We start from the raw sequence: 9,868 nt of genomic DNA, 5'->3' as shown, positions 1-9,868 counted from the left end.
CTCTGCCCTCCACCATGGAAAGGGCAAAGCAGCAGGCAGAACCGGAGCAGCATGCCACAGGCTTGTGGCTCTCACTTGGGTAGCAGAGCAGTTGGGTATTTAAGTACAAATGCGAGGCTTCCCTCTGCCTCTTGTGGTGCTTTGGCTGTTTGCTTCGTGGAAGCTGGAGGCAGAGGAGCAAAGCCAGTGGAGGAGCACCCCTTGCTCGTTGCTGTAGTACAGCATTAGCTTTAGTCCCCTTCTTTTCACTTGCCTTGCTCACAACCCTCAATAAGAGGTTGCAGTTTCAGTTCCTGCTTTCCTTGCCCCTTCTGGGCTGTTGAATTGTAGCTTGTCCACACTGAGCACTGACAGGGCAGGAAGGCTCAAGGCTTCGGGCTGTGTTGGGCACAGTCCCACTTCACAGTGCCTGGTGCTGACAGATTTGGGCATTTGCCTGTACTTCCCTTTGGATACTTGAGGAAGCACCGGCCTCACCTCCATGAAACACATCTTCTGTGCAGCTGTGAGCTCTTCCAGAGCACTCAGAGACCCAGCCAGGGTGCTGGGTCCCTTCTCCCCCCTTCCCTATGTTATCTGTTCAGAGACCAGCTCACGTTCTAGCTGTGTTTGCAATAGTTTCTATCCCCCCACCTTCAGCACTACCCTAGGAACTGCCACAAGCGCTGCTGTGGTCACTGTGAAGATCACTGCACTGTCACTGCTTGATGCTCCATTTGTGACCTGATGTCTGTAATGACCAATTCCTGCCACTACTGGGGCCTGCCCTGAAATAAAGTGCAACGATTCCTGTGTGCTGGGCGTGTGGAGCTGAGTTATTTGGCTGCTGTGGCTCTAAAGCCTTTCTGCTGCTGCAGGGCAGGAGCCACTCACCCTCCCTGCTGCTTGGCTTCCAGTTCAGTTTCCACCACCTCCGTGGTGCTTGGGAGCAAGCTCCCCTCCACCTGCCCACAAGGGAAGTAGCAAACAATAAGAAACACTTTATTTTAACTTTACAACATATAAATAGACAAATCTGTGCTTTCCAACGGAGCTTTTCCCCCCTTCCCGGCCCCAGGGTCCTTGGTGCAGTGTTCCAGCCCCTCTGAGGCTGAGCAGGGCTGGGGCTCCGATCCTGGAGGTACAAATCCAGCAGGAATCACCCCGGCCCCGGCCGTCATCTGCTCAGGTCCCGGCTGGCGCCGCGGCCGCACAGCATCCGTTCCTCTGCGGAGAGGCCGGTGAAGAAGGGATGCAGGAGGGCTTCCGAGAACGTGATCCTCTGGGAAGGCTCGAATTCCAGCATCCTCCGCATGAGGTCGAAGAGCTGCGCGTGCTCCAGTGAGTCGTGCAACATGTAGGTCTGCACGAGAAGGGGGGACAGGGAGGAGGGTGCAGCACGCTGGTAGGGCAGGGACCGAGCCCTAGGCCCTGGGTTAGTGATGCATGGCACCCAACGCAGCATCCCTCAGCTGCACCCACTCCAATCAACTTCTACTGCAGAGGAGAGCTCTGGGGCACTGCAAAAGCCAGTTCCTAAGGGAAAGTCCCATCCTGAAGCCCCCCCACCACTGATAAGGGGAAGGAGCAGTGCAGCCAGGCCTCCAGCAGCACCTACCCGCAGGGGCTTGCAGTTCTCTTGGACGTATCTCCCGTCGGACGTGTTCTCATCCCAAACCAGGTTTCCATTGTGGAAATACTTTTGCTTCCTGCCAAGGGAAGGTGGTGTTAGTAAAGCTGCTCCTGGGATGCGCAGCCACTGCGTCTCCTGTGGTTATACACCCAGTGCAAGGACAGAGAGGTTGCAGCCTCAGTAATCAGCCACAGACAGGTGCCTGGGCTGGCTGAGGGCAGGAGCAGGCGCTCACCGAGTTCTGTGGATCATGTGGGATGGAATTGGCCCGAGGATCTTTTCCATCATGACGAGATGCTCCCGGTTCTCATGGGTCTGCAAAGGCAAACGGCAACGGGGCGTTAGTTCAGAGCTCGGGAGAGCTGAGCACAAAAGGTCTGTCACCCACACAAGAGCAGGGCAAGGGACAAGCCTCTGGAACGATGCAGGTTCTGCCCCCTTCTGCCTCTTGGTTCTTCTGTTCTTCACTGGCACAGTGAAGAAACCAGAGGGGATCTGAGCCTTGCACAATCCCTCAAACCCTGAGCATTCCTGGGCTTCTTTTCAAACTCAGCTTCTGATTGTCAGTGCCTGGTCTGCGTTTCCCTTCCCCTAAGTCCGAGCCCTTTTAGACATTGAGGACTTTGAGGTTACAGTGCCCCTTGCAAGAACCATACCTGGAAGAGCGTGAAGCCGCGGTAATACTCGAAGAGGATGCAGCCGGTGCTCCAGACATCGCACGGCTGCGCCCAGCCCAGCTCTGCAAAGAGAATCACAGTCACTGGGCGCTCCCAACACCTTCCCACCGGATTTCTCCTAGTTCCTTGTCACAACTGCAGGCATTACACAGAGACAGACCTAGAAGTGACCTGTGTGCTCCCCGGTGCTGTGCAAACACTGCTGAGTCTCCCCCAGACACTTTGTTCCAGCTTATGCTGACTCCACATTCCCCTGGAGCCAGTCTGAGCACTTCCCAAGTCCCCCAGGCTTTCCTCTCTGCACTCCATGCCAAGAGCCCGCCCTATCCATGACTACACCATCAGGACCTTGGGATCACCACCGATGCATGGAACAGGCCTTCCCCAAGAACCAGGGTGCTCTGAAGCTGGTTTTCCAGCACTCCCTGGGACAAGGGTTCTCCCCCATCCTCCAAGCCTCCCGGAGTGCTCACCCAGGATGACTTCTGGTGGCCGGTAGTGCCGGGTGGCCACGATCGTGGTGTGGTGCTCGTGGTCGAAGGTGGCGCTGCCGAAGTCAGCCACGCGGATGCTCGTGTTCCGAATGGATTTCTCCTCGCAGCTCTGCAAGCAAAGAAACCCTCGCTACTTCTGGGAGCTGGTCCAGGGTGAAGCCAGGCTTTGAGAGTAGCCCTGGCCTCAGAGCTGCTGTGTCTGCACTGCTAAGGACAAGGATGGTAACTGCAAAGCTCTGAGCTCTTTACATCTTGGCGCTGAGGAAAGCCCCCAGTGCTCCTCCACGTCCTGGACTGGAGCCCCTAAAGCAGTCTTACAGAATCATAGAATGGTTTGGGTTGGAAAAGACCTTAGGGGCATCCAGTTCCAACCCCCCTGCCATGGGCAGGGACACCTCACACTAAACCGTGTCACCCAAAGCTCTGTCCAACCTGGCCTTGAACACTGCCAGGGATGGAGCATTCACAGCTTCCTTGGGCAACCCATTCCAGTGCCTCAGCACCCTCACAGTAAAGAACTTCTGCCTTAGATCTAACCTGAACTTCCCCTGTTTCAGTTTGAACCCATCACCCCTTGTCCTATCACTACAGTCCCTGATGAAGAGTCCCTCCCCAGCATCTTTGTAGTCCCCTTCAGACACTGGAAGCTGCTATGAGGTCTCCACACAGCTTCTCTTCTCCAGGCTGAACAGCCCCAATGTTCTCAGCCTATCTTCATACAGGAGGTGCTCCAGCCCCTGAGCATCCTCGTGGCCTCCTCTGGACTTGTTCCAACAGTTCCATGTCCTTTTTATGTTGAGGACACCAGAACCGCACACAATGCTCCAGGTGAGGTCTCACAGAGGGGCTTTCAGAAGACATGGGAGAGGGAAAGGCCAGTTTGTTCCCATTGACCAGACTTCCAAGGCCTGGTGTGGGGCAGGCAGGGAACAGGGAAGATGCAATGTCTGCAGGGAGGGAAGGGCAGGCTGCTCCCCATCCATCGGACACAACCCACCTTTTTCTCATTGTAGAGAGTGTCAAAATCCGAGTTGACAAACAAGATGTTTTCTGGCTTGAGGTCGGTGTGCGTCAGTTGGTTCTCATGCAAAACTGCACCAGGGTGGAGAGGAGAGGGAAAACACACTGTGAAGCACCCAAAGGACTGCCCAGCCAAGCACCAGCCAGCTCCTCCTCAGCTCCCTCCCATCCCACCCCTGGCCCCGGGGACGTACATCTCAAGGCATGGCAGAGCTGGTAGGCCATGTGCCGGATCTGAGGGAGAGGGTATGGCTGGAAGTTGTTCTCCTTCAGGAACTCAAAAGTGTTCTTGCCCAGCAGCTCGAAGGCGATGCACATGTGGCCGTGGAAGTTGAACCAGTCTGACATCAGGACACAGAGGCTGCGGGGAGGGTTAACATCAGGCAGGGCAGTCCTGCACGGTTCCACCTGCTTCAGAAGTGGTTGGTGAGCAACAGCTCTGGGCCAGCTGACTCAGCAGCTCTCCTCTTCCAAACCTCAGGAGGAGTTTGGCACAGGGTGCCCAGAGAAGCTGTGGCTGCCCCATCCCTGGCAGTGTTCAAGGCCAGGTTGGACACAGGGGCTTGGAGCAAGCTGCTCCAGTGGAAAGGGTCCCTGCCTGTGGCAGCAGCTGGAATTGGATGAGCTTTAAGGTCTCTTCCAACCCAAACCAGGCTGTGGTTTTATGGCCCAAGCACGCCACTTGTCTGAAGGGACGTGGTACCCAGGAGCCTTGTAGGCACTTACAATTTGTTCTCCTTATCCTTCTCTTTGATCTTTTTGAGGACGTTGATCTCCAGCCTGGCTGCCTCTCGGTACTTGCCAACATTCTTTATGATTTTCAGTGCCACCTGGGATTTGCCTCTGTAAGGGAAGAGACCGAAGGATGGAGTCAGAGACAAAGCCCACGTACACCCGTCCTCCTGCACACAGCGAGGGCACAGCTAGTGTGTTAAGAGGCTTAGTCATGCTCTCAGGGGCTGCCAGAGATTGATGCTGCTTGGCCAGCAGTTGACTTGCAGGGAAAGGCTGCTGCTGGGTAACGCTCCAAAGAGCTGCAGCCACCTCCCCTCTCCAGGTGTGCCAGAGGGGTTCCCAAGGAGATCCCAGCAGCCCCTCCACTGACCCCACAGCTCAGAGCCGGACAAGGGGTCAGGAAGAGGCATGGTCAAGTGTAACCACAGGAGAGGTTAAACCAGAGGAGTACCCTGGCACATTAAGAGGTCGCTTTCCCCCCTGCCTGGCCCATCCCTCTGCTGCAGTTGCTGCAGTGGAGCAGCCTGTGCCGAAGCACTTGGCTGCAGAGCACATCCCTGCCTCCCCGTGAGCCAGGCACGAAGCAGGCCCCTTTCCACTTGCTCTAACAACCGAATTCAACAAGCGGGAGGTGACAACTGCTCCCAGGCCCAAGCTGTGACGCTTGCGAGCATCCAAGGGACACGCTCTGTGGAGGGGAAGGCGCCCACCTGGCATGGTCCACGCACTCCACCACCTTGCCAAAGGTGCCCTCGCCGAGGCTGCCGACGATCTCATCTAGGAGAGAGAACAGGAGCGGGCGTGAACGCGGGAGCCCGGGCGGGAGCTGAGGTCCTGCCTCTTCCCAGCAACACCACGGCAAAGCAAAACCAAAGCATCTCAGCGCTACCCTCGTTAACACTCAAGTGTCTATCGGCTGCCTGAGGCATTTACTGCTCGCTCCAGTTACAAGCAATCAAACAGCAGAGCCCCCTCGAGGAGGGCACGAGAGATGTGCTCTAACACGGGGATAGAAAGAGGTAAAGTTTTACGCAAGGTGGCTGTACATCGCTCGTGAAGCCAATCGCCGATCCTGCACACCAGGTGGCCTTCCTTGTCATCTTCCACGCTCCTGCTGCGCTTACTGCTCTGTTGGCTTCTCTGTACGCACCGCCCCCCGCAACGGCACACCACCGGTTCCGAGCGGCATTCAAAGGTTGGAGATGACGGTGCGTCGCGTTTCCCAGATGCCAGCATTTCATAAGGCACACGGCATATATAACGATAGGGATATTGCAAGGGACACGTCAAGACACAAACCGACTTCAAAACAGAAAAGTCATCAACAGCTACAGGTATGTAAAGAAAACTCGCTCATACGCTCCGCGGAGGGGAAATGCCCCCCCCTCTTCTTGGTCTAGGGTGAGGTGCCCGTGGCAGGAGGTTGGAAGTGCATGAGCTTAAGGTGCTTTCCGACCCAACCCAGGCTGGGGTTCTGTGAGTCTCGGAAGGGAGGCGGCAGCTGGGATGCTCAGCTCCGAGGCACCACCGTTGCCCAGAGAGCAGCAGATCCCGAGGATGCTGCCGGAGGCAGGGGAGGAGAAGGGCTTTGCCAGGAGAACCTCACCTTCTCCGCTGGCAACCGTGATGAAGGGCACCTGGTGCTGTTGGTTTGGACAAGCTGCCCAGTAGAAGCCAGAGGAGCAGTTCTCCCTCGGAGTAGCCCTTTAGAGCCTCGGTTAACACAGCACCACCTACCCAGTGTCCTGCCCTTCCTGACGGAGCCAGCTACTCACTGTCCCGAAAGCCACACACCGGGCTCGGTGCAAACAGACCTGGGGCTGCAGGATGCAGCTTTAAGCCTGAGGGGACTTTAGCTGAATGAATCCCCAGGGACCATTTCATTCCAGGCATCCCCTAAAGGTACGAGGCCACATTCCCCACTGCTACCTCCAGCTTCTACTGGAAAACCAGCCGAACGTTCCTGCAGGGACCTGGGGTCCACAAAGCAAGACCCTGCCCTAACTCCTGCTCTGTTTCTAGTCAGCCTTCAAAGTAACTTACAATCTCCACAGCCAAGGAAATGAATCCAAAGCTCACCATTCCCAGGCTTCTCTTTGCGTGCCCCCCACAGCTAGTCTGGAATAATGAGCTACAATCCAACCTCTAAAGGTCAACTGAAGGAGGAGAAGGGGGAGAGGACAGACAAATTTGAGGCTTCAAAGGGTTGAGATCGCACCAGCCCCAAACCTGCACCTCGTTATCACCATCACACGCACACCCCGAGCACACCGGAGGGTTTCCATCCTGAGCCTGGCTCTTCCTAAAACAAGGCTTAAGAAGTCAACTGCACAGAACCAGGGGGAGGAAAGCAGAGTTCCCGGGCACACAGCATCCACTGGGACTGCAGGGATGAGGGCTCCCTCACTGAGCTGTCAAAACACTCAAAAGCAACAAACGGGTGGAAGATGGAAACATCCCTTACAGGAGAGAGGGGTGAGGCAGAGACCTCCCAATGCTTCCAGGGCACTCCCAGGAGCAGCCTTCCCACCCGCTTCCAAATATTCCCTATTGATCCTGGGAAGGAATGGACAAGAGGCAAGTTCCAAGCTGCTTGTATGGAACCAGGGAAAGAGGACGTGTGCACATCCTCGGAAGGCAGAAGCCTTTCCCTGTGCCCCGTGGGACAGGGGTTAACACCACCAGGGCTACGACTTGGGCTGGCTGATCCCATCTGCTACGGGATGCTGGCACGGAGGCAGCTGGACGTGCCCCCACCAGAGCTGGGTACCAGTGCTGCAAACCAACCCCCCCCCCCCGAGGGGCTGCAGGGAGCACAACAGAGCCCTGGCCACGTCCAAGCCCCACCAGTGCGGTCCCTGCAGCCAGGCTGGCCTGGGCCAGGGCTCCCCCTCGCTGGGCTGTCACGTGTGTGCCATTTGAAGCCTGCCCTGATCCCCTCCTGGCTGCACCGAGCACAGAGCTTGGCTTCCTCACGTATTCAGGCTACACAGGGGCTGGACTAGCACGAAACCAAGAGCTACGAACACTCCCTGCTCAACAAGACACAGGCTCTGGACTTGCACATTCCACATTGCAATGAAACACACAGAGGAATGGGATCAGAGGTACTCACCCAGCGCTCCGAGCTGGAAGGAGGCAAGAACAGTTAAAACCCTGAGCAATCCTCAGCTCGTTCTGGATGCTACTCACCGAGGAGGTACTGCTACAAGACCTGGTCCTGCGCTTCCGGCAGTGGTACTGGTACTTCCTGGCACGGTGCTGCTCCCGGCCTCTGGAACGCCGCCAGTTCCGCCCGCGGCCCGAGTAATAATCCTCTCCGAAGGACGGGCTTCGCTCTTCAAACCTGTAGGCATCGCTGTCCCGCCTGCACCGCCGCGGGTACGGCATCCTCTCAGCGCTGCGGCACAAGCAACAACGGCTCCGTGAGCCTGGAGAAGGCACGGTCCCCATGGAACCGAGCGGCCCTGGGGGACGGGGACAGGGGCACAACAGGAGGGTCCCAGCTCCAAACACCCCTCTGCTCAGCGACCACTTCTCAGGTGGTTGGAAGAGGCCACGGTGTGGTGTCAAGGGGATGGGATGCTCTGAGCTGCATCCGAGCTGCCTGCCTCACCTGAGCCCCCTCTGCCAGCACGCACAAGCGCTGTGTAACAGCCCCCAGGAGGATCCCTCATTAGTTCTTAAAGGAGGACCGAAGCCAGCAGCGATGCTGCAGTCACTGCCCCAAGGGGGACTGGAGGCCCTAAGCCACCAAGCACACACACACACACACCTGTGGGTCACAAGCAGCAGCCACAAGGAAGACTTGGTCTCCATGGTGTGAGCAGGCTCCTGCCCCATGCTCCATGAGCCAGCACCACAAACTAGAGCTGTGCTTCTACCCTAGGTCTGATAACCCAGCTTCCACTCCAAGCCCTGCGTCACAGCTCCAGTGAGAAGCTGTGATTTAGGTAGGAGATGTTCCCACATGGATACTCGACCCCAAACACCCCCTTGGGAGACTTCATCGAGAACTTTTAAGATCCAGAGGAATGGAAAGAACCTGAAGGACTCAGGTACAGAGGAGACCAATGAGCCTGCGAGTTTAGGCTGAGGACAAAGGGGCAGGAAGGTCGTCACTAAACCTGGGGCCATCCCAACCCCATTCAAGTGGGAGATGGAAAAGCCCATTGCGTGCACCAGGAGTGCTTCCTCATCCGCTTCCTTCAAGTAACCCCAAGCCAGAAATTCACCTGTAGAACACGCTGGGAAGCTAAGGATGAGCCCAGCTCCCTTCTGCCTGCACCGGCTCCGGCACCACAGAGCAGTGAGGACCCAGCAGCCCCTTTCAGTCCCCACCTATTCCAGAACCCTCGCTGCAGCTCCCAGCCCTTATCCAGCACCTGACTGTCCCTGTGGGAATGCTGAACAAAGAGAGGTAACATCCAGAGCAGGAAAGCTCCCTTGGCAGCGCTGGATCCTTCTGGAGAGCACAGGTGAGGGCACAGCCGCTCACTCTCCCATCTGTAATCCTTGCAGGAGCAAGCGGGCTGTGGGACAGGGAGGCTCCAATGCCCCCAGAGCATCGGAACCAGGAAGCACCATCCCAGGGCAGGCTCTTCTCCCTTAGCAATGTTAAAGGTGCTGCTCTGGGACCAGCTTCAGGTTGGTGCTGCGGGAGGGATGCTCACGGCATTAAACCCTTTACTTCCACCGCTGGGATTTACAGGCTTAAAGCCGAGCTGCAGCTAGGAAACGAAAGGGACCAGGGCAGGGACCGGGGTTATGGGATGGAACCGGCCTCAAGCTGCACCAGGGCAGGTTTAGATGGAGCTGAGGAACAATTCCTTCCCCAGAGGGTGCTCAGGCATTGGAACAGGCTGCCCAGGGCAGGGCTGCAGTCACCGTCCCTGCAAGTGTTCACACAGCGTGGAGATGAGGCCTCAGTGCCATGGGTTAGTGGTGGCCTTGGCGGTGCTGGGGAACGGTTGGACCGGAGGAGCTGAGCGCTCTTTCCCACCCCGGTTGATTCCCGGCTCCCGGTGCCCACCCCCGGCCCTCACCTCCTGGACCGTGACCTCCGGCCGAGCTCCCTGCGGGGGGGCTCCCGCAGCCTCCCCTCGCAGCCGTCCCTGCTGCGGGACCTCCTCCTCTTCCAGCGGTGGCCCAGGCAGCCCTGGGGCTGCGGGGACCGGTACCTCTTGCAGTGATGCATCTGCGGGGACAGGCGGGGTCCGGCTCAGCCCGGGCCCCCCCCGACACCGCGGCCCGGCGGTGCCCCCAGCCCCGTTACCGGTTCCCCGCCTCTCACCGCCGCCCCGGGCCCCTCCGCCCCTGCGGCCCGGACC

At 57.8% G+C, this 9,868-nt stretch overlaps 2 protein-coding genes across 4 annotated transcripts in view; one reads left to right on the top strand and one right to left on the bottom strand.

Annotated features, from left to right (window-relative positions):
• The window catches only part of SEMA7A (semaphorin 7A (JohnMiltonHagen blood group)), a 139,710-nt gene that overhangs the window by 49,574 nt on the left and 80,268 nt on the right, over nucleotides 1-9,868 (top strand). The gene's annotated exons all lie outside the window — the stretch shown is intronic.
• Nucleotides 961-9,772, bottom strand: CLK3 (CDC like kinase 3). Of its 3 annotated transcripts, none has more exons than XM_062612186.1 (12): nucleotides 9,584-9,772; nucleotides 7,731-7,938; nucleotides 5,585-5,678; nucleotides 5,249-5,315; nucleotides 4,530-4,646; nucleotides 3,998-4,164; nucleotides 3,781-3,875; nucleotides 2,763-2,892; nucleotides 2,269-2,351; nucleotides 1,848-1,927; nucleotides 1,598-1,688; nucleotides 961-1,342 (listed from the first exon to the last, which is right to left on the bottom strand). In XM_062612186.1, exons 1-12 carry the CDS (start codon nucleotides 9,733-9,735, stop codon nucleotides 1,157-1,159), a joined length of 1,470 nt encoding a protein of 489 aa, XP_062468170.1. In that variant the 5' UTR covers nucleotides 9,736-9,772; the 3' UTR covers nucleotides 961-1,156. The 3 variants fall into 3 exon arrangements, with proteins under 3 accessions (XP_062468170.1, XP_062468172.1, XP_062468173.1); XM_062612188.1 differs by having other exon boundaries at nucleotides 7,731-7,969; nucleotides 9,584-9,698; XM_062612189.1 differs by lacking the exons at nucleotides 5,585-5,678; nucleotides 9,584-9,772 and having other exon boundaries at nucleotides 7,731-7,868.

Source organism: Pezoporus occidentalis, unplaced genomic scaffold, assembly GCF_034315485.1.
Source record: "Pezoporus occidentalis ecotype Australia unplaced genomic scaffold, CSIRO_AGI_Poc_V1 ctg159, whole genome shotgun sequence".
In the NCBI taxonomy this organism is placed as follows: Eukaryota; Metazoa; Chordata; class Aves; order Psittaciformes; family Psittacidae; genus Pezoporus; species Pezoporus occidentalis.
The sequence above is the reverse complement of the archived record's forward strand: the minus strand, read 5'-3'. Positions and strand labels throughout refer to the sequence as shown.

Excerpts from the sequence above, each read along its gene's own strand:
- CLK3 (XM_062612186.1), bottom strand. The coding sequence starts at position 9,735 with ATGCATCACTGCAAGAGGTACCGGTCCCCGCAGCCCCAGGGCTGCCTG. Across the intron at positions 7,939-9,583 it reads CGGAGGTCACGGTCCAGGAG|CGCTGAGAGGATGCCGTACC; the intron begins GTGAGGGCCGGG and ends CTTGTGCCGCAG. Across the intron at positions 2,352-2,762 it reads GCCACCAGAAGTCATCCTGG|AGCTGGGCTGGGCGCAGCCG; the intron begins GTGAGCACTCCG and ends TTCTCTTTGCAG.